This window comes from Stenella coeruleoalba (genome assembly GCF_951394435.1).
Source record: "Stenella coeruleoalba genome assembly, chromosome: 9".
Classification (NCBI taxonomy): Eukaryota; Metazoa; Chordata; class Mammalia; order Artiodactyla; family Delphinidae; genus Stenella; species Stenella coeruleoalba.
In genome coordinates, this window is record NC_137155.1 from 15,754,117 (window position 1) to 15,777,210 (window position 23,094).

General features: G+C 42.3%; 1 protein-coding gene across 1 annotated transcript in view; it reads right to left on the bottom strand.

Moving 5' to 3' along the window:
* Positions 1-22,144, bottom strand: part of SLC26A4 (solute carrier family 26 member 4) — a 48,907-nt gene extending 26,763 nt beyond the window's left edge. Inside the window, exons 1-8 of the mRNA XM_079932099.1 lie at positions 21,735-22,144; positions 20,080-20,219; positions 12,833-12,943; positions 10,967-11,151; positions 10,194-10,358; positions 4,664-4,816; positions 4,476-4,558; positions 308-455 (exon numbers count right to left, since the gene is read on the bottom strand). Of these exons, the coding sequence (XP_079788225.1) occupies positions 308-455; positions 4,476-4,558; positions 4,664-4,816; positions 10,194-10,358; positions 10,967-11,151; positions 12,833-12,943; positions 20,080-20,219; positions 21,735-21,898 (1,149 nt within the window). The 5' untranslated portion in view covers positions 21,899-22,144. The remainder of the gene's footprint in view (positions 1-307; positions 456-4,475; positions 4,559-4,663; positions 4,817-10,193; positions 10,359-10,966; positions 11,152-12,832; positions 12,944-20,079; positions 20,220-21,734) is intronic.
* Between the last annotated feature and the right edge of the window lie 950 nt (positions 22,145-23,094).

Sequence of the window (23,094 nt, forward strand, 5' to 3'; positions counted from 1 at the left end):
TATTAGGGAATTACAGCTAGTTTTTTAGATATGATGCTGTATCATGATTGCTTTTTACATGCTTATCTTTCAGAGACATATAATAAAATATGGATAAAGAAACAGTAAAATATATTTAAAAAATTAAGTGATACAACATGTATATTTCAAAATAATTTCAAATTAGCACACACAGGAGAGAAACCAACTCAATAAAGATGGGTGGAAGAAACCAATTCTTTCTTTAGCAGACAACAAAAATCTTTCCCATTTATGTTTTCTTCTTATTTTCAGCCCTACAAAACCAGTTCAGCAAGAGTGACCATACCTGGTTCCCATCGATGGTGTAATCATACTTGATGGCGTATACTTTTCCTACAGACACTGCAATGGCATAAGCGACCACAGCGATGGAAAATGACGCAGTCAGCATCTCAGAAAACAAACTCACAGATGGAATCGCCGGAGGCAAAAACCTAGTGAGTTTTTACATGAAAAATGCTGTGAAAATTTGACCATAATGCTCTTCCCCCACCTCACCAAATGCTCTATCAACCCAGCCACAAGTCAGAAATGAAAGGACTTGATCCAAGAGGGCAAGAGGTACGTGAGATGCGTAAGTGGTAGCATCTGTTTTTACAGGTTTCAATCAGAAGTTGGTGCTATCTCACTGGCTGATTCCTTTGTCCCCTATTTGAGAGGCTACAGATGCTGCCTTATCTACGCTCTGACAAGAATAAGCCTGTCATTACTGATTTCTTAATACCATACAATCCCATGCTGTGCCATTTCACACATTAGTGTTTCTCCTTACACAATTTCATCTTAAAGGTCTTTGAATTTAAAAGATATCCTAGCCATAAAATGAGATTTACCCTGTACAAGGTGAGGTCAGGTCTGTTAAAGAGACAAAGAATGTAAGATGCTAAAAGAGCTAAGTGGAAAATCCATTCTAAGAGCCATGATATTTAAAATCTTCTTGAGTCTGAAAAAGATTAAATGTGTGTTATTATCGTAATGCTCCATAGTCACAACGATTAAGACATCCCAAAAACTGCGGGATCAAACAGTTGCTGTTTGACAAAACCAGAGCTACTCTACCAACTGTATAAAGAAATAAATCTACAAGTTTATAAGCCTGCAATTGTCCCCAAATATGAAAATCGGGGGGGGGGGTGGATGCCTTTCTTGTACCTATATCTTTTTTTTTTTTTTTTCGGTGTGTGGGCCTCTCACTGTTGTGGCCTCTCCCATCGCGGAGCACAGGCTCCGGCCGCGCAGGCTCAGCAGCCATGGCTCACGGGCCCAGCCGCTTCACGGCATGTGGGATCTTCCTGGACCGGGGCACGAACTCGTGTCCCCTGCATCGGCAGGCGGACTCTCAACCACTGCGCCACCAGGGAAGCCCACTTGTACCTATATCTTGATTACTATCCATAGGGTGTAATTCCAGAAGTCCCTGGCCAAAAAACAAAAGCAAAAGGCAATCTCCCTGACCTACCTCACACCTGAAGTTCCTTTAATAGGAAACTATTTTTTTTCCGCCTATAATTAGAGGGAAGTAGTAAAGTAGAAATGATTCTTATAGAAAACAATAGAAATCTAGAGCCAGCTAATATCCTAATATTATCCAAATTAATATCCTAATCTAATATCCTAGAAATTGTTGAATCTACCTCTCTTTTTGTTGATACCAGAACTGAGGCCCAGAAAAGTGAAATGATCTGCTCAAGGTCATTTATTATGTCCAGGTATGAATGTTAGATATTAGATGATTTCCTGGGTCACAAGATCTGACTGACCCTTTTAGAGCCTGCTGGTTAAGAAAAAGGTTAGCGATGGGACTTCCCTGGCAGTCCAGTTGTTAGGACTCCGGGCTTCCCATGCAGGGGGCACGGGTTCGATTCCTGGTCTGGGAACTAAGATCCACATACCGTGCGGTGCGGACAAAAAGTAAAAATTAAAAAACAAAAGACAACAACAAAAAAGAAAAAGGTCAGTGAGAGAATGAGGGCTCCTTGTTTAGGTGAATCCTAGTGGGACACTCAGAAGCTGACCAGACTTGCAGAAATTGTATACTTGGCCAAGCAGGGGAGTAGGGAAGTAAGGCAAGTGGTCACAGTTTTGGGGACAGTGTCATTGGGCCCTGAGCGATACTGACATATGGCATTGGCCCTCAGTGGGACAAAAGGAAGCTGCTGGCGGCGGCTGTGCTTTTACTCCCTTATTGGGGGATTGATGTGGGGAGGGGATGAAGAGGTGGGTAGCACAGCGTTTCTCTTTGTTCCTCTTCCTTTCGTCCTACTCACCTTTCTCTCCTTTCCTTGCCCTTTTCCAATCTCTCCACAGCACCCTTTCTTTTTCAGGTTTGTTAACGTTATTAGACTTGTTTCAGTGCTACCAAAAAGTTGCACAAGACAAATGGGATCACTGCCCTTGGGGAGGAGCTCTGAGTCCTGGGGGCCAGGCAGGTTAGGTCAGCTGACCAATCACACCAGGCGGTCTGTCAGAGGATGCAACTTGACTAACCCAAGAGCAAGAGGCTAGAGATCCATTCTCAGCAGGAGAGCAGCCAGGAAAGCTCTGGATAGGGTCAGAAAGGATCACTGAGGGCGGGCGTCCTCAACCCCCGGGCCACGGACCAGTACCTGTGCACGGAGATGAGCGGCGGACGGACGAGCGAGCGAAGCTTCATCAAAGCTTCATCCGCTGCTCTTCGTCGCTTGTTTTACCGCCTGAACCATCCTCCGCCCCACCCGACCCCCACCCCACTCCGTGCAAAACTTGCCTTTCATGACACTGGTCCCTGGTGCCAAAAAGGCTGGGGACTGCTGACTTAGGGCAGCAAAAATGAGTTCCCTAAATCTATTAATGGAACATGGACTTATGGGACTGGGCATTTGCTATGGACCTTCTCTAAGAGTTACACCCTAGGAAGCCTGACAACAGGGATCTATGAAATATATTTTTTATGTAGCTGTTTATAACTACTCAAATAATCTGTTAGGGTGAAAACGCCATAACTCAAATAGCCAACACTGCATCTTTTTATCACTAAATTTATACCAGCATCAGGATTCACTATCAAAATGTTGATCCTCTAATGTAAAGTTTCCCAAACTTACCTGAGCATTAGAATCACTTGAAGCCCGTTTGAAAAATATTAATTCCCAGGCCCCTCCTCTGGAAAGCCTGGTTCCATAGGTTCGGGGTTGGAACTAGGAATCTGTGTTAACAAGGGCCTCATGTGATTCTTAAAAAAAAGTGAGTTTGAGAAACACCAGAAAGAATGATATGTAAGTTAAGCCCCGTGTAGCCAGCTGTAATTTTTCTTTTTCTTTTGTTTTTTGAACAGATTAGAAGAAATCATAAGATTAACCCAATGGCAAGGCAGCAGTTCCCTGTGGAATAAGCCCCGGGACTGAGCTGGCCTGAGGAGTTTCTATTAAGAGCATCAGAAACAGACTGTTACTGGTCCCTCAGCTATTATTAAGGGAGGGGAAACCAGTACTTACTAGTTATCTAACAGCAAGTCTAGTCATAGATGCTATAAGTTTATGTTACAAATGTAATAAACATCTGGGTTTCTTTTTCAATGTCATATGATGGAATTATACTGTAGGACCCTTGGTCCACTTTGCACTTTATGAGCGATCTCATTGGTGTTTTACAGCAAGTTCAAGTTGAGATTTCAGTGGTTTGTCATTCTCTTTGTGTCATAGGAGAAACTGCCAGGGCCACAGGACTAGATGGTGACAGAAGTAGACAAAGAACCTTAGTTCTTTACTCTTTTAATTCATCAAACTATCAAATATATCAAACCTCCCTTAGAGATAATGCATTTTATTTATAGGCACAAATGATATAATTATTATCTAAGATGGATTAAACTAAATGGAGGAGAATTTAGGCCAGATGTCCCTTTTTCCTTAAGCAGATTGTTCTCAGTACAATAAATGTTACTAACCATGATTCTACAGTATGTATAGTATACTGTAATTGTATATGTGAGTTTAAATCAGGAATCTGGCATTAAAAGTGCATGTCCTGCCACATTTTAAGAACATAAAGAAAAAGAGAGGGCTTCCCTGGTGGCGCAGTGGTTGAGAGTCCGCCTGCCGATGCAGGGGACGCGGGTTTGTGCCCCGGTCCCGGAAGATCCCACATGCTGCGGAGCGGCTGGGCCCGTGAGCCCCGGCAGCTGAGCCTGCGGGTCCGGAGCCTGTGCTCCGCAACGCGAGAGGCCACAACAGTGAGAGGCCCGCATACCGCAAAAGAAAAAAAAGAAAAAGAAAAAGAGAGAGCATATGCGGGTCTCTTTCATACAAATGGCTTGATCTTTATCTACACACATACTGTTTATCTGATAGTTTGCACAAATGGGTATTTCTTTAAGATCACACACAAATAAGACCAATGAAATGAAGCTTAAGTTTCATTTAAACAGAAAGTACTGACAATATATTAGTATTGCCTAAGAGGAACTCCATACTCACCCACTTGGGATGGACTTAACAATGCCAGCGTTATAGTTTTTTTCCAGGTCAACTCCATATGAAATGGCAGTAGCTATTATTGTCTGAAATAAAACAAAAGAGGTTAAAAAAAAAGTCCATTTGTTTTAACAATTCCTTTCTTATCAAACTAATTAATGCTGAATTTTCTAATTACACATTCTACTTACCACAATCACTTCTATAGGAATAGGGACTGGGATTTTGTGTTTAAATCGATCATTTAATTCCTTAACTGCCATACAGATGATAATGGTGAGTAATCCAGCAATGAAATCAGCAAGATTAGTGTTACCAATATTTTGAAAAATCTCAATTAGAGTCTGTAAAAAAAAATGTTTTTATATAGTTCCCATATGAAAAATCATATCATCATCAAAGAGCACTTAAGAATTTCATGTAAAATTATAAAAATGTGTTGGTTAATATACAGACCACTGACATCCAATCTTTGCAATATATATACCAAGTTATTAATGATGGTTAACTTGAAGTGGTAAAAGTATGGGTGATTTCTGCTTTCTTATTTTTGCTTATCTGTATTTTTTACAATAAGAATGAGATCTTTTAAAAGAGAGTATATCATTATATCCTGTCTTTTGCTTGCAGAAAAGCTTTAAAAGTTTATACCTTAAGTGGTTTTACAGGTGCTATTAAGTGACCTAATTTTCACCATGTTCACATGTATTATTGAGATTAAAAACTGATAAACCAAAAGTCCCAGTTAACCAATATTTTAGGTAAAGCTCTTCACTAAACCTGAATGATACAGATGAGAATAAAAATCCCTAAAATTCTTCATATGTAGATACATACAGACTGATCCATTCTTTATGGCAAAGAAAAGCTATTGAATTGATATATAGGTCAAGTATAAATTTTTGGAAATTAATTTGGTACTTAGTTCAAACTTGAACTAAGGTGACTTAAATAAAACTAACTCTTTCCAAGTGGACAGACAAGACAGCTCAAGAAAAACTTGTTTTGTTTTGTAAATAGGAGGTTTCTGGGAATCAAGGGAGATTAGCAAGGAAGAATCCCGGAGGAGAACACTAATATCTTTGTTACAGGAACTTCAGTCCTGTAGAAGGCATGACTTTAGAAGGTATTCCTCGATTCTTCGAGACGACTAATCTCCCAGTGAAGGTTACCTTTCTTTGAATGAGTCCTTTTATAGATATATTTTTATATGAAGATAAAATATTACTTAAAATAATTATAACAACAATCTGGTAACAGTTATGTATAGTGCTCACTGAGTAATGTACGAGTCATCTTGCCAGCAACCTCCACCGCTTTGGAAAACATTCAGGAGTAAGGGAATGAGAGGAGAAGCTACTGTGCAAGCAAAATACATGCCACCAAGTGCTTGAACAAGAGTTCGAGAATCTGACTTGTAGGAAGCCTCTTGGACTTTCACTGACTATTTTTGCCCTTGCTTTAAACACAATACTAGCACATTTACTTTGTCTGCTTTCCAGAGTCAGTAAAAATTGCTAGAGGCAGATACATTGATAGTAACAAGATGATGCAAGTGATAGCAGGGTGAAAAAGGAAAACAAAAAAAAAAAAACAAAAAAAAAAACTACTACCACAAGCGGACACAACAACTCAAGAATTTAAGGCATTTACCATAGCAGTAAAGAGCCCTATACAAACAACTCAGAGTCTTGAAGTTATTGCTGTCTGGCCCTTTACATAATCAATTTTCTGATGATGACCCTGATTAATTCATGAGCTAGATATAATACCTCAATTAATTGTCTATACAATAAAGGTTTACTCTCAATGCAAGACGGAAATATTCAAACTTAAGAACAATCAGAATACCTATCCCGATGCTAAAAACTTTCACCTTACAAAAGTGATCACTACAGGATTGTCATGTAATCTATGAGAGTCACTTAGACCTTCGAAGAAAAAGCACCTGTGGTGTATTAAAAATGTAATATGAGTTGCAAAAACCAAAATCAGTTTATATTACACAATTGCATCAAACAAGGCATATGAATATATTAATTACCTATACTGAGTAGTTATTCAGAATCTTCTTTTTAATTTTTATTTTATACTGGAGTATAGTTGATTTTATTCGGAATTTCTTATGAAAAGTTCTACAATAGAAAGCTTAATCTATGTGGAAATAAAATTCACCCATAGAAACTGAAGTAGTCAGATTGTACTCAAAGATATAGAAATGAGACTTTGCGAAAGCACTGTAAAGTAATTCTAATTTAGTTTACTATTAAAATACTTACTCAAATGTGTTTAAAATATGGATATACTTATGATTCCATATTTCAGCCTAGTATTCTGACCAGTTCAAATCAAGATAATGAAACTTTTCAGAATGGGTAATATTTTACTATATTTCCTACCATGCTTGGAGAATTTTAGAACCATTTCATTTACAGAATTTCTTCCTTCTGGGTATATGAAGCCTTAAGTTAAAAATTATACCTGATATTACATATGAGGAAATTCACTGGTTAACTTTTGGTGCCAAATTTATTTTAATTCATCTTATCTCTATGAATATAACAAATCCCTCATAATCAGCCCTTGCTGTCAGGCATCTCCTCCTACCAGAACTTCTGTTGCATATATAAGATCAACCCTTAAAATGTTACTTTCCTTTTATAATGGCTTCATTTTTACATACTGAAATAGATTCGAAGTAATGAATCTGATCGAGCTTAGTGGTAGCTCTCAAAACTCCCACCATCTGGGCAGAACTTTTCCATGTGGTTTTCCTCCTCATTAGGGGAAGAAATGGGGAGGTAACGTCAATTTAGTCAGCAAGCAGAAAGGCTTCCCTTGTCTATTGAGACAAACCATTCAGAGTGAACGGTAGGAAGACATAACCACTTGGAAATGGACTGTGTGATTTACTTACATGATTGAGTAGTTACCTGGTAGCTTGACTATTACTAGTTCCGAATTCTGACAATTTTCCTTTCTGTCTCTTGTACCCAGCATCTCTGGCATTTGTAAACAAGTTTCTATTTTTCTTTCTTTCCCAATATTTCCTCCTCCCATTACTTGTATTCATTATTTCCTTTTTTTTTTGGAGGAAGGAGCAGGCAGGCGATCCAGAGCACAAGCTTATAACAAAAGGGATGTTAACTACATTCCAGGGACAGCATCTTACAACAATCTTACAGTCTTTCCTGGAGGAATCCACAGCTGCCCTGCATGTGTTGAAGGATTCTTTCACGAATAATCGCAACTGGTAATATCATAAGCAGAATTCTCTGTTCAGGTACTGAGTGGCTCATTCAACCCTTATGCAATTATTTCCAGACCTGCTGATTCTTTTTTTTTTTTTTCCAGAGGAGCAAGCTTATATTCATCCTCACACAAGAATGATTGAAGTATCTTTATCCAACTTGGCTGGCCTGGGAGGAATTGCTTGCAGAATTCTGTAACACATTCTAACCTGAGGCTTCAAGAATAATGTTCAACAGGACATAAGTCACATAATAGTTTAAAAACTATTTTTGACCTTGTTCTAGTGTTTCCTGGTTACTTTGGTCTCTGTTGAAAGTGGGGTTATTTGTAGCAAGCTTCATCTTAAACATAGTCCTAGGAGACCAGAAGGACTATTTCTGTCCCCTGTGTGTGGAAGTCCAGCAGTGGCCAAGGACCCAGGTCACCCAACGGCCTAGGCCTCCTGTGATCTGTGAGGATGCAGGCCTAGCGATGTTCACACGAGGAGGCGAGCACACTCAGTCGGAGTGTCTTGGTGGATTCAGGAGTAAGTGGGTTTGTACAGGGAGTGAACAGTGCCTGGCACATGGCAGGTTTCAATAAATACTTATTGAAAAGATGAATGAATGACAATGAAGGAATAAATGAATGAACAGTTGATAGAGAAAGTAGGAAAGCAAAAAAAAAAATGGTGTGTAGGGACTGCAAAAGTGAGACAGCCTCTCAGAAAAAGGTAGTCAGAAGGTCTCAAAGCAAACCAAGGTCTTAGTAGGAAAAAAATCAACAGTGACAGAAATAATGATGAATGAAAAAACATCTGCTAATACGCTGGGTCCTTGGGAAGTGAACAGTAAGTTCCATGAGGTCTGATCGTCATGATAATGAAAATAACAATAATGAACTGGATTGTTACTATGAGCCTGGTATTGTACTAAGTGCTTTACACAAATTTTCATTTTTAATCCTCAGAATGCTAACAAGCAGCTACTCTCATTACTCCCATTTTACAGCTGAGAACACTGAGGCTTAGAAAAGTTAAATATGACATGACCAGAATCACATGTGTCATAGGTGGTGGAACCAAGACTTCAACTCAAGTCTATTGAAGTTCAAAGTCTATGATCTTTTGTTTTTTTTTTTTTTTTTTGCGGTACGCGGGCCTCTCACTGTTGTGGCCTCGCCCGTTGTGGAGCACAGGCTCCGGACGCGCAGGCTCAGCGGCCATGGCTCACGGGCCCAACCGCTCCGCGGCATGTGGGATCTTCCCGGACGGGGGCACGAACCCATGTCCCCTGCATCGGCAGGCGGACTCTCAACCATTGCGCCACCAGGGAAGCCCAAAGTCTATGATCTTAATCACTATGTTAAACTGGCTCCTCTACCTAGTCCCACTGCCTAGCACAGTATCTGGCCTGGAATAGGCACTCGGTATGTCTGTTGAATGGACAGAGTAATGTGGGATTATGGCACTGCTGTGAACCTGAGCAAATTCCTGTCCACCTCACTAATTTTTAGATATGTATGCATGGCCTTACATCATTTTAGAAGCTAATACATGGGTCATTAAAGGACTCAAACTCATTCTTAACGCTGGCACATTGTATTTGCCTTGTATCGTTCTCCCCAAGCTAGGGTGACATCATGTTACTATTACCACCATTTTTCAAGCGTTGATAACATGCTTTATATAGAACATACATTTAGATCCAAGAACTTTTTCAAATCTAATTAGTGTGATCTACATCCTTCTTTTGCATCTCTTTTGCATGTTGAATCATCTCTGAATCTAATGTTCCTCTTCGTCTATAATTGCTGAGACATTTACATTATGCATTTTATGGACTCTCACAGTTAAAAAGGGCTTTAAAGGTACATTTCCAATCATTTCACTTTATAAATAAAACAGAAAAGAAGCCTTGAGATGTGAAATAATAATTTCAAAATAACACTTTTTTTTTTGAGAACTTGTTATATGCCAGCTCCTAGGCCAAGTGCTTCTCATATATCCTTATTTAACTTAATTGGTAGATATTACTACCAACTCCATTTTATGGAGAAGGAAGCTGAGGCATGGTGATTTGCTCATGTAATAGTACAAATAATAAACAATAGGGTCAGGATATGAATCCCGTTCATCCAAACTGAGCTTTCAGCCACTGTCCTACACCATGTGTCCAAGGTCACTTAGCTTAGCAGAGGCAAAATTGAGAATGGGGTTCAAGTCTGCTGCCTCCCAGGCCAGTCTTCACTGTGGCACTTTGTTTTCGTTAATATTTTTAAGAGCAATGATACTTCTGAAACCATTTTGATCAACTGAGAACAATGTTTTACAAAATCTGCCTTTTTCAATGTTACCCCTGATTCTACTGCTTCTTTCAGAGAAGAATGTGTTCAGTGACTCCCAAAGTATGGCATGGAGGAACGTACACTCTCCAGACTCAAGTTCAAGAGGAAAAGTGAGCCATCCCTGGATTAAGAAGCAGCACTTACATAGATAATGGAGAGAATTCCATTATAGTTTTTGGTTGAAACATTGAGGACAATCTTTAGCTGTGAGACCAACACTTGGAAGGCAGCAGCTGTTGTGAATCCACCAACCAAAGGATCTGCCAGGTACCTCACAATGAATCCAATTTGCAAACCTCCAAATATCAACTAGAACAAGAAGAAGGAAGGAAAAATTAAATGTTTGCCTGGGAGAAGGATCAACCCTTTTGAACTATTAATGAATTAAACTTAACACCAATTAAAACTCTGGTAGCCTGCCGATAACACAAAAATACTTGTAGGAAAGAAATCTGAATTTCTTAATGCCCTCTCTCCTCCACCACTCTAAAATTTGAAAACCATGTGTAGTACGAACATTAAGTATTTCTAGATATGTAATAAGAAAAGAAAAATTCATGTAGCTTATTTCTGTGACTTGCAGTTTCCATGGCTCTGCTCAACAGAACATTTTTTTTCTCTTTATGGGTTCTGGCACATTTCCCTTCTCTTAGTCTCATTTGAATCACACATGTTCTTCTGCCTTTTTTTTTTTTTTTTCTGTCTCTGACTTTGATGATTAAGTGAGCCTTAATAAGTGGGGGCTTGCTGACTATTTTAGCATCTGACCTAAAACAATATAACTTAAAAAATAACTTTGAGGGGTCGGTAAATTGATTTGTTTTGCTTTTAAATGAATCTTTAAGTCCACATGCTCTACAGTTAATTCTTTCAAATACAAATCATGCCAATCTGTATATTCCTTGTAAGCCCATTACCTGTATGATTCCAACCAAAAGAGTAAGGGTGCTCGCAATCAATACTCTTGCTGCGTCTCTAGCTGCAGAGTCTATCATGGTGGTATTCAGTGTAGTTCCATTACTGCTGGACATGAGAAAGTGTTCGTCGGGGGCCATGCTCAGAACAACAGATCCCACCATTAAACTGACCACTGGGAAAGGTCCTGGGGGGAAAAAAGTCTCTTATCAACTAATAATTATTAATCACTTGTAAATCAACTATACCTCCATAAAAAAACTTTAAAAAATTATTATTATTAATTGCAAATGTTTAGGCTCAACATGTCTACATAGGATTAGAAAGATGTGTGAAGTAATTAGCTGTGATTGGGAAAATACTGTTTGTTCACAAAAAAAAGCTAAAAAGTAGATGCTTCAATGCATTCATGACCCAGAAATGAGCAAGAGAGACATGTAGGTGGGTCATTGTAATACAGCTTTCAGACTGCTTTGTAAGCACACAGGAAGGGTGTCTAACCTATCTGTGTGTGATCTTCACGTATATGGGTGGGACATGGGGGGTGGAGGGAGGAGTTGTCAAGAAAGGTTTCCTGGCAGAAATGGCATACTGGCTGAGCCATTACTTGTTCCATCTTATTTTTATTACAGGTAAGTTCATTTCCTAGAGCATCCAACGTCCTGATCTCTGTGGAGATAAGGACCTTGATCAATATCACCTGATCAAAATTAGGTTAAAGAAATAGCAAAGAGAGTATAGAGTTTCTCTTTTTCTCTTTCCAAGACAAATTTTTTCATATCAAATGCCAGTCTGTAAGATTCTACGTTTCAAAAGTACTTTTCTTTCAGCAGCTGCTCCATTCACTACTGATGTTTTTATCCATGATGATGATGATCCTATCCTTTGATCATGGAAGGCTTTAACAGCTGGGAGGGCTCAGTACCAAAATCCAGTAACCCGGAGTGTCTAAATGTATAGAACACCAAAGAGAAACAAATCAGCTTCTGTGTTCCTCACCTCGCCATGCATTTGATACTGATCTACTCTCCCAGGTGAGAAAGTTATTTTAGTCAATAACCTCATTCTGATCTCCTTTTATAGACAAGGCAATATGCCAGACACTGGGGGAAATACAACGAAGGATAAGGATATGGGCTGGGGATATAGTAGTAGATGGCTGCATTTGTTTCAAAAGGATTGCCCAGGTACACATGTCTAGCCAGCAGATGGATGTAGGCGAAAAGTTATCTCAAGTGTAAATGTCAACGTTGCAAAATAGCATTAAAACACTCATTTACTAGAACATTTTAGCAGAAGAAAATTCAAATTTTAGGAAGTTCAGGAAATAAATCTATTTTGGGCCATACCAAGAAGGACAGCCAAGCTCAGTTTCTAAATTGTTGTGGCACGATTTTGCCAGTCTTCCAATATTAGTGACTTAAAATAAGTATGCTCTTTAATAAGACAATGAATATGTATTTGATGAACATAATTTAGTAAAAGCTAAGTTAATCTAGTAAAACAGCAGGTTTGAAGACCTCTTGAAGATTTTTTTTCCCTTGTCATTTTTAATTTTAGAACACTTTCTAAATATAGAGTCAAATGTATTACATTTTTGAAAAGCAAAACATGCTAAGATTTGAAGGTAGACTACAATTTTTTAATAATCTTTCAATTTTCTCCTCTTCATTAAAAAAAAGGGGATTAAGTGTAAAGCTTACACTTTACACTTAAGAACCATTGCATCATTGAATAGGAAAAGCGGGTAAAGCACTGATGCCCTATCTCCCTAGAAAACATTAACAAAGATATGGAAGCAGAACACACATAATATAGCCCAAACACGTTAAATGTGAACAAATAGAATTGTATATGCTTATAATTACCAACTGAGATGTGTCTTGATGTTCCGAAGATAAAGTATGTCAGGATAGGAAAAAAAGCAGAGTAGAGACCATATCCAACAGGAACAGCAGCTAGTAGAGCATACGCCATGCCTGAAAGTACATCCAAAATGATCAAATTCAGAAACAAAAGTTATGCTTTATGTCTACGGTACAGAGAAAGGCCTTTTCATAGATCTCTTCAACTTACAGCTCATTCTGAGTGATTTCCTTACTACGCTAGGATGCAGAACATGATTCAAATCAGCTGGGATAATGATTGCAGCTCACGTATCACCTGCTCAAAGGAGCTGACTCAACTGATTAGTAGCTCAATCATCAGGTGAGTGGAAAAAGAAAGTCAAGTCAGTTGTTGATTAAAAACTTGATCAAGGGCTTCCCTGGTGGCGCAGTGGTTGAGAGTCCGCCTACCGATGCGGGGGACGCGGGTTCGTGGCCCGGTCCGGGAAGATCCCACATGCTGTGGAGCGGCTGGGCCCGTGAGCCATGGCCACTGAGCCTGCGCATCCGGAGCCTGTGCTCCGCCATCGGAGAGCCCACAACAGTGAGAGGCCCATGTACCGCAAAAAAAAAAAAAAAAAAAAAAAAAAACTTGATCAATTCAGTTCAAAGGCTCAGGCTGGGTTTGTCTGAATTCAGTGTTTCAGTGCTGTGAGGAACACAGTCATTGTTGCCTGCCCTTTCTCCTTTCTTGTGGGGGAACAGAAGTTAGATCCAAACAAAGAAAAAATCTGACCTTTGTACATAGCATAGGCTCTCCACTAGGAGATCAACACCTTCACTAGGCTATCCCAAGTGGCTTCTGGGTCCATGAATGTCACACTGTATGGAGAAATCTCAACCTTTCTGTGTACATGGCAGTGGAAGACAATAATGTGTTGGCTTTTTGTTTGTTTTTTGCCTTAAACAACAAACATCTATTTCTCACGGTTCTGAAGACTGAGAGCTTCAGGATCAAAGTACCAGCAGTTTCAGTGTCTGGTGAGGGCCCTCTTTCTGGTTTGCAGATGGCTGCCTTCTTGTTGTATCCTCACATGGCACAGAGAGAGTGAGCTCTGGCCTCTTCCTCTTTTTATAAGGGGACTCTACCTGATTACTTCCCAAAGGCTCCCACCTCCAAATATTATCACAATGGGGATTAAGGCTTCAAGATAAGAATTTTGGAGGAACACAAACATTCAGTCCATAGCCCTTTCCTTCTCCTGTGGGTTTTTTTTGATTAAATGCTTCTTAGGTAGTCAGCATATCTTACTCTCTATTACCTCCCTACATTTTACTCACTCACAGTGAGAGAAAACCAAGCCCTTTGACCTTTGAGTCATTAATAAAGGATTACATTTATAACAGTAAAAAAAAAAAAGTGGCAACAACCTAAATATCTTAGCCTCTGAGTGCCCCAAATTATTTATTGAATGAATGTTTCAAAACAGGGAAGTGGTTAACTAAATTATACTGTAATTCTATGAAATGAAGTTGATGTGCTGCATAGAAATAATTTACTACTAATAATTTACCTATCTCTAGTACAATAAAGTGCATATAAGAAATAAGTGAGAAAAGGCAGGATTCAAAATAGTGATCAGGGAATTCCCTGGTGGTCCAGTGGTTAGGACTTGGCACTTTCACTGCCATGGCCCAGGTTCAATCCCTGGTCAGGGAACTAAGATCCCACAAGTGAGCAGAGCGGCCAAAAACAAAAAAAAAAACCCACAAAGTAGTGATCAGTATGCATGCTTCCACTTTTGTTAAAGTAAACGTGTTTGTTGTAAGCATTTAAAAATATGAAAAGATTTAACAGAATTCAGGTATGCAAAGACTATAATATAATAAACACCCATGTACCCACCCTCTAGCTTAAGAAGTAAATTATTGCCAGTACAGTTGAAACTCTCTATATAGTCTTTCTCATTCACATCGTCTTTCCTCCCTCCACCCTCAGGAATCAACCACTATCCTGAATTTAGTGCTTACCGTTCTCACACATTTCTTTATACCTTTACGTGGATGTGCATTTATGTGTCTAGTAGGATATTTACTAAAATATGGGTTTAGTGGGTTATCTATATGCTAGGATCAAAGGAGACTTCTCATTTGTTGAAGAGGTATTTTTTTCATGTTCCTTATATGTATTTTCTAGTTTCCCACAATAAACATTCATTCATTCAGCAACTATTGATTATGTACCCTCCATGTGCCAGGCACTGTTCTAGGTTTGGGGGAATATGGGAGTGGACAAAACAAAGTCTCTGCCCTTAGAGAGTTTTCATTCTAGAAGAATCTGTATTACTGATGCAAATGTTTTCATATATAAATTACAACAAGGAATTGCAATAAACAGTCATCCCAAGAGCATAGAGTAGAAAGGTGAGGCCACAAAGGGAAGACAAGAAAAGAAGGAGCAAAAACAAAAGCAAAAAAAAAAAAAATTTTTTTTAAATATTAAAAAATAAAAGAGGGCTTCCCCGGTGGCGCAGCTGTTGAGAGTGTTTTTTCCAAGTATTTGTATTTTTTTCAAGTCTATGTATTATTTTCAAGTCTTTCTCAAACTTCCACTTGCCTAAACTGGGCTCTGCAGTCCTTACAGGCCTGGAAAATGGGGGCTTTTTCAGTTTTCACAAAGTATCCTATTTCAGGACAACTGCTACTCAGATATACTGTAAGCATATTATAAGGGAATTTGGTACAACAATTTTGAAATTACATAATTTGTAAAGAAATCTAAGCCATTGATTTAAACTATGGAATCTCTTGTGTTGGCACCCTTCCTATGTAGGATGGTGGCACATATTGATAAAGGTGCTAGCAAACATTCGGAAGCATCTAGAAGGCAAAAGTATCCATAGAAAGTAGAGAGCAGGTTCCCCATAGGTACGATTAAAAATAGCACTAGGGGGCTTCCCTGGTGGCACAGTGGTTGAGAATCCGCCTGCTGATGCAGGGGACGCGGGTTCGTGCCCCGGTCTGGGAGGATCCCACGTGCCGCGGAGAGGCTGGGCCCGTGAGCCGTGGCCGCTGGGCCTGCGCATCCGGAGCCTGTGCTCTGCGACGGGAGAGGCCGCAGCAGTGAGAGGCCCGAGTACCGCAAAAAAAAAAAAAAAAAGCACTAAAAGGGCTGCATTGATTTCTTGCTGCCTAGTGGGAACTTTTTGTTAATAATAAAAGTAAAAAAGATTTCATGATCCTTAGCATTTCTGGCTTCTCAGTAACTCCGATGAGTTTTTCCCTACCCCTCAGCTGCCCAGCCAGTGGTTATATTGGTTATAGCGTGGACCTTGCCATCCCTAGAAACTGCAGCGCCACCTCTGAGATCTCAACGTTGAGCCTCCTGCTTTCCACCTACAGCCACCTAGCCTCCCTGCTCACCTACTCCAAAATCCTTACTGCAACATTTCTTTGTCCTCAGGAGGCTTCTAATCCATGAACGGATCCACTATCCTTGGCAGCCTCTCATATTCACTTGCCTCCTTGTCCATAGAATTTTCACAAGTACTCTGAACTTCCTGGCTTCACTCTCTCTCTCCTTCCCCTGTCTTCTCTGGTAAAGCCCCAGTCTGGCCAAACCCAAGCATCACCCTATTCCATGCCAGGATCCAAGCAGCTGGATAACTGAACTAAAGTTCTCTACATTTGGGCTGGCCAGTTTCACATAAATTTCATGATCACAAGCCCCAGATGGGAACTCCACACTGCCTGGCCATCCAATTTCATTTCCTCAGGAAGTGTGCTTTTCCTCACCCCCAGATAGCTACTCAGACTTCCCCTACTTCCCTCAAACTTCCCATCCCCCTTCTCTATACAGACACTGTTTAGAGATGAATCCTAGACTTCAACCAAAACATGGACTCCATGAGATGCCTGTTGGCTTTTTACCAAAATTTCCAATCTCTCTGCATCTGCACAGTTTTGTCTGTCTTTTCTCCTTTGAAAATGGAGGGAAAATATCCCACCTATCTTTAAGGAGCAGCCCTCCCACTTCTATCCTTGAACCGATCTACACTTGCTCCTTCTTGTCACTTCTAGTTGTTTCTCCTCTACCTCATGGACCACAGATCTCATGGTCCACTGGGTCACATCTGTGTTCTAGTACCTCCTATATTAAAAGAAAAATATATCCTCCCATCACTCTATCTTTGCCTTTTATGCCTCTGCTTACAGCCATTTCTCTACTCTGCTTCACAGCAAACCTTCTTAAAAGTATTGTCTGTGTTCCATCACCAAGAGCATTCCATACTACAGACCCCTCTATCCTTAAAAAAAAAGGAAAGAAAGAAAGAAAAGAAAACAACTCCTCTCTTGGCTTCTGACCCCACATTCCTCAGACTGTTCTTTTTCTCTAACTTCCTGAGCCCAACCTCCTCATGTTTCTTTGTGGCCCCTCCTCAACTCCCCGACCTTTAAGTACTCCAGCTCCATTCTCCTCCCCATCTGCCCTTTCTCCCTAGGTAGTTTCAGGCATTCCCACTCCTTTAAATATCACCTCTAAAGTGATGCTTTCTGGACTTTTATGTCTAGCCCAGACCTCTCCAATGACCTTCCCACTTCTAGTATCTCCAACTCCATATTTGGCGTCTCAAATGTGGCATGTCCAAAAGGAAATGCTTGGTTTTCCATCCCAGTCCTGGTCCTCAGCCAGTCCCAATCCATCGGTATATTACCCGTGATTCCTGCTCCAAAATACATTTCAGGGGACTTCCCTGGTGGTACAGTGGTTAAGACTTCTCACTTCCAATGCAGGGGGCGCCGGTTCAATCTCGGGTGCAGCCAAGCAATGTATATATTTATTTCAGATCTCTGTAGCTCTCTCTAATCTCCTGCTTGATTGGCTTCAAGCCGAACCATCTATCCTCAGGGCTGGGACTTGGGAGAGGCAAGCGAGCAAGCGAAGTGCCTGGGGCGCATTATTGAAGAAGGCCCCCAGAGAGTAACTCATTTACGCATCTTAGTCCTGGCCCTGTCTAACCTTATCTCCTCCTGTTCACTCCCCCCAGCCCGCCCCCTCCTCCACCCACACTGGAATTCTTCCCGTTCCTCCCTTGAAAATACTATGCTCTTTTTGACCTCAGGGACTTTGCACCTTTGCCTGGTACAACCCTTCTTTCTGCTCCTTACACGGCTGTCTCCTTCCCATCCTCCTGACCCTGATTAAATTTCACGCCCTCAGGAAGCCTTCCTTGACCACTCTAACTAAAATAAACACTCCATCCCCAAATTAATCCCTATTCAAGCCTATTTAATCCACCATAACAGATATCACAATCTGTAATTATTTTTCTATTTATCTGCTTATTTATTTAATTCCTCTGTCTCCCACTTAAAATGAGCTCCGTGAGGTCAGTACCCACCCATGCCTGTCAGTAAACCACTGAATCCCCATGGCTGGCCTACATATGTTATTCGATGAATGAATGATGATGAATGATGAATGAACATACGAACGAACCACGTTCACCTCCCAGAAATTCACCTTACAAAGATAACTTCATAGAGATAATGTTTCTGGAAAGCGTATCAGTCATAAAGTGAGGAACTGCATCGTTTATAAATTAAGATCCTAGGAATTAGACTCTGGGTTCAAATCCCAGCTCCACAACTTACCAGCTCCATGACCTTGGACAGGATGCTTAATAAACGAAACTAAAACTAAAGTTAATTCTTATAAGATACTTGTCTATGAACACTTGGGGGATATAGCTTGAAACACCATTTTTCATACATAAAGATGATTCATTATCAGGAATGCAATTCAGTCCTCTTTAGTAAAGGTTTACAGGGCCACCTATTTTGTGCCAGTCTCATGCTAGGCACTGGCTAAACAAATATGAATTAGACAGTTCCTGTCCCCCAGGAGCCACAGGGCGTTGCCATGTCACAGCTATTAAAGTCCACTGTGTACACGGCACTTGGCATCATTTAACGTATGAACCGCACCGCCCCACCCACCTTTGTGATTGAAAACATGGTTGGCCAGGCTGTGGCTCTGCACTGGGGCCACAGAACATCTTCCTTCTCTGTGGGAATCTCCCTGGCCTGATCTGAATAATGCTGAGAGCTCTATAGGCAAATTTTGTCTCATGGCATTGCTCAACCTCTATTACTAACTTCTGAAATAGTCCATTTCCAAGTCATCTCTCTAAACACATTTCTACCACACCCTACTTCCCATCACTTGGCAAACTGAGACTTACCCTTCAGGGAAACAGCTCTGATGACTCCTCCTCTAGGAAGCCATTCCCAGTCTCCGAAGGCTGGGTTGAGTGCCCCTGTGTGCACTCCCTTCCCAAGCAATGTTACCCCTGCTATACAGTTGGTCCTTCCATTGAACTGTTATCTATCTCCTCACTGGACTATGAGCTCCTTGAAAGCAGGTGGTGCATCTTATTCATGTCAGAATACCTAGTGCCTGGCACCTACTAGATACTCCATAAAATGATAATAAATAAATGAGATTTCTGTTTTCATGGTCCAGAAGCTTTGTAGAGTTGAGGCAAGGGCAGAAGCAAGACGATGGGGGTGGAGGACAAAGGAGAATGCCCATACTGCTATGCACCAGCCATGCAATAGATTTCCAAGATGTTCATGGAAATGTGGCATAAAGGCAGTTTAAAAAATGTCCTGTGTTGGGACATTTTGCCAAAAGATTAAAATACGGGGATGGATTTAAAAAGGGGAGGGGGAGGTAAGGGGAGAAAAAGCCACTTACGTGTAGTCCAGGCTAAAATACGTCCTTCCCTTTCCCTTAAGTCAGTTTCCAACTGCAGGTCAAGACCATGTATGCAATGTAAAATAATTTAACGGCCTACAATCATCATTTAAAAAATATAAGCAGAATAGAATAGGACAGAATAGAAAATAGCAGAGTGTATCACCTGTAGTGAGGGTAAATATTATTTCACAAAACTTGAGATATGTGTGTATAGATCATGATGTAATGCAGATTTCTTACTGTGAGTTCTGATCAGGGAAAATTGGGAAGCTGCTGCTTAGGTGATAGGGCTCTAGTTGGAGCCATGCAGCTAAAGAAGCAGCAGGGCTTCCCCGGAAGAGAACTCCAAGGAAGAGGAGAAACAGGGGAATCTCACCACTAAGGGGCAGACTCTGGAGGAAAGATGAAGGCTGTGGAGGGTGAGCAAGCCTTTGTTGCAGACCCATGAGAGCGAGGGGAGAGTTAGGAACGGCTGCTGGAGACTGCAGTTCTCCATAATTTGGGAGCTAGTCCACCACCATCTTACCTTGCAGTGTCCCCACTAGCCCAGTACTAAATCCCGAAATGGTATCACTAAGCAGCCATTCCTTGATCCGGTATTTGGGGAGCCAGTCCAAGATGGGCAGGAGAGTCTTCAGCACACCAAGTGTTCTCTTTCTTGAACAACTGTCAAAAGGCAAGAAAACTGGACTTCCAATCCAATCTCCGTCACAGCCCACTGCAAATCACAAAGTTTTGAACTGAACTCTGCTAATGTTTCTAACTATTTAGAAAAAAAGATAGGAATTGCATGGAAAATACTAACAGTGAAGTGCTTACCATGTCTTTGCCAAGAACTCTATTTACCCTTTTAAATGCACTGTACTAGAAAACACAGGATTAAGTGTTCCCTCCCCTCTCCCACCTTCTTAATCCTCTGAGAAAATATCCCTAAGCAAGAACCCATTTTCTGGTCCAGCCCCAGATTGATCAATGTAGGGTCTTTAAATGGAGATTAATTTTTGGACTTCTAACCCAGGCACTTTCTTCTTCTCTTTTTCTTTCAAGAAACATAAACAAACTCTGTATATTTTGGCAATAGGAGCTTGGAGCCAGTTTTTACAACACTTTACATGATGAATCTATATCTTGCTGCACCTTGCTATCCAGTTTTTAAAATTCAACAACCTATAGGTAAAAGAAGAAACATATTAAAAGTAGGTGAACACTATTTGACTCCTGATTCAAATAAATTATTTTAAAAATTATATTTATGAGACAATTTGAAATTTTGGACTTAATTTTTTATATTAAGGAATTTTAAAATTTTTGTGTGTGATAATGGAATTGTGGTTGTATTTTTTAAGTCCCTAAAGATATATACAGACAAAATAAAAAAACAAAAAGAAACACCATATGGGACTTACGTTAAAAAAAAAAAGTCGAGCGGGGCAAGTATGTGGTGTAACAAGATTAACTTTGAGGTGATCATATTTGAAGCTGGGTGATGGGTAAAAACATGGGGGGGGGTTCATTACACTACTATGCCTACTTTTGAATGTGTTTGAAATGTTTTATAATAAAAGGTTTTTTAACAGAAAGAAAATCTAGCAGCAGCTGATAGTTCCCTTTTTGTTTGTGATATCTACTTACGGGTGTCCCGTTTGGGTTTAGAGATTGATGCAGGTTCTTCTCGGGGGGCCCTACTGCCTGACAGTGGACAGCTTGGAGCACAACGCGCTCCGTGTTGTCGCCTTCACTTCGTGTCTCTGAGTGGCATCCGTCCTAGATTGAGTTTGGGGCTTTCAAGGATTCTTGGTCAGGTGACGGGTTACCCATCACCTCTCTGTAATCGAGCACCTTGCTCTCCCACTCTCCTCAGCCTAGCCTTCACGAGAAGGCCGTGGGGACCCTCCGTACCCCAAGGCGCACTCCAGGTGCCCTCAAGAGAGGAAAAGGAGATGCGGCTCCCCGAACACACCCTCTCCAAAGATGAGTTTCCGAGACTAGGGTCGATTCGGGCCGAGAATGATAGAGCCACTCTCCCACCGGGAAGGCCAGAGTCCGTGAGCTGACCGAAGCCGGGTCGACCCTGCAGGGCGGCGCAGCATCCCACACTCCGCCGCCGGGCACGCCCGCGGGTCGGCGCGCCCGGATTCCCGGCTTCACTTAGCCCCGCGCCCCGCCCGCCGCGGCTGCTACCTGCAGCCCTTGGCCAGGCTCTCCCGCAGCGTCTTGCGCTCCTGCAGGCGCCGCTCGTACTGCTGCTGGAAGGCGAGCTCGCTGTAGACCGGCCGCGACACCACGTAGCTGCAGCTGTACTCGGGGAGCGGCGGCGGCTCCAACCTGCCGCCCGGCGCTGCCATGACCTGCGAGGCGGAGGACGACGAGGAGGGAGGAGATGGAACGAGGGAAGAGAAGAGGAGGTGAAGACCGCCCGTTAGCCGCCCCCGGCCGGCCCCACCTGTTGGAGCCGATCCCCGAGACCCTGGTCCGCGCGCTGCCGCCCTCTGCGCCCGGGCCCGCAGCCCCCGGGCGCGCACCTCCAGCCTGCAGGGGGCCCTGAGGACCTCTGGGTTCCGAGCCTGCACCTGCCGCCTGGCGCAACCGGACTTTAATAAGAGAGTGAGCCCGGCGCTGGGGGGCGGCGGGAGCCCGACCCAGTCCCCTCAGATGGGCAGCCAGGGCGCTGTCCGCGTCCTGAAATCTCCCCAAACCCGGGCTGGGGCTCGCGGCGCGCAGGGGGCAGGAAGGGGGACCCTGTGAACATCCCTCTCTCCCCGCACCCGAGCCAGGGCGCAGCGCCAGGCGCGCCCTGGGAAAGAAGCACAACCCCCGGGGCCGGGCGTGGAACCCTCAGTTCATGCTCCCCGGGTCCCGAGGCTGCGCGCGCGCTGCAGGCAAATTCCAGCAGCCGGGCGCGCTCTTCCGGGGACAGAACTTTGGGCGGGTGAGCAGGTCTCACCCCTCGGCCTGTTTTCCTAGCTTCCTTCTCGCACTCAGCTTCTCAGAAAGAAGGCTGTACTGTCCCCTGCCCGGCGGCTCTGTGTCACCCCACCCCCCTCCACTAGTCCCATCCCCAACCAGCGATGCCTCCCCGGGAGTTAAGCCAGGGCGGGGTGGGGTGCGCTGCATCTTCAGCGACGATCTCACCTGCTTCGGCTCAAGTCCGGCCCGGAATGCCCCCGGGACAGCCGTTCCGCCGCCTTTATAGCGCTCGCAGAAGGCAGTGAGACGTTTTATTTATGGAGCAACAGAGACACCTTAGTCCAAAAGAGGGACACACAGGCAGCGGTCTTTTCCCCACCTATCCTACCGGGAAAAAAAAAAATCCTACCCCTCCCGAATTCTTTCCCTTTCCCGAACCAGGAAGGCTAAGAATCTTACTGGCTGTCACCCAGGGGCCACCCGAATCCTCACTCGCGCCCTAATTACTAACGTGGGTTACGAGGTCAGGGGCGAAACAGCCTCTGGGAAATTTGTTACGGAGAGCAGAGCCCAGCGTGGAAGAAGAGGTCAGCTATTGCGGGGAACGCTGACCTTGACCCCTAGGTTGTATGAA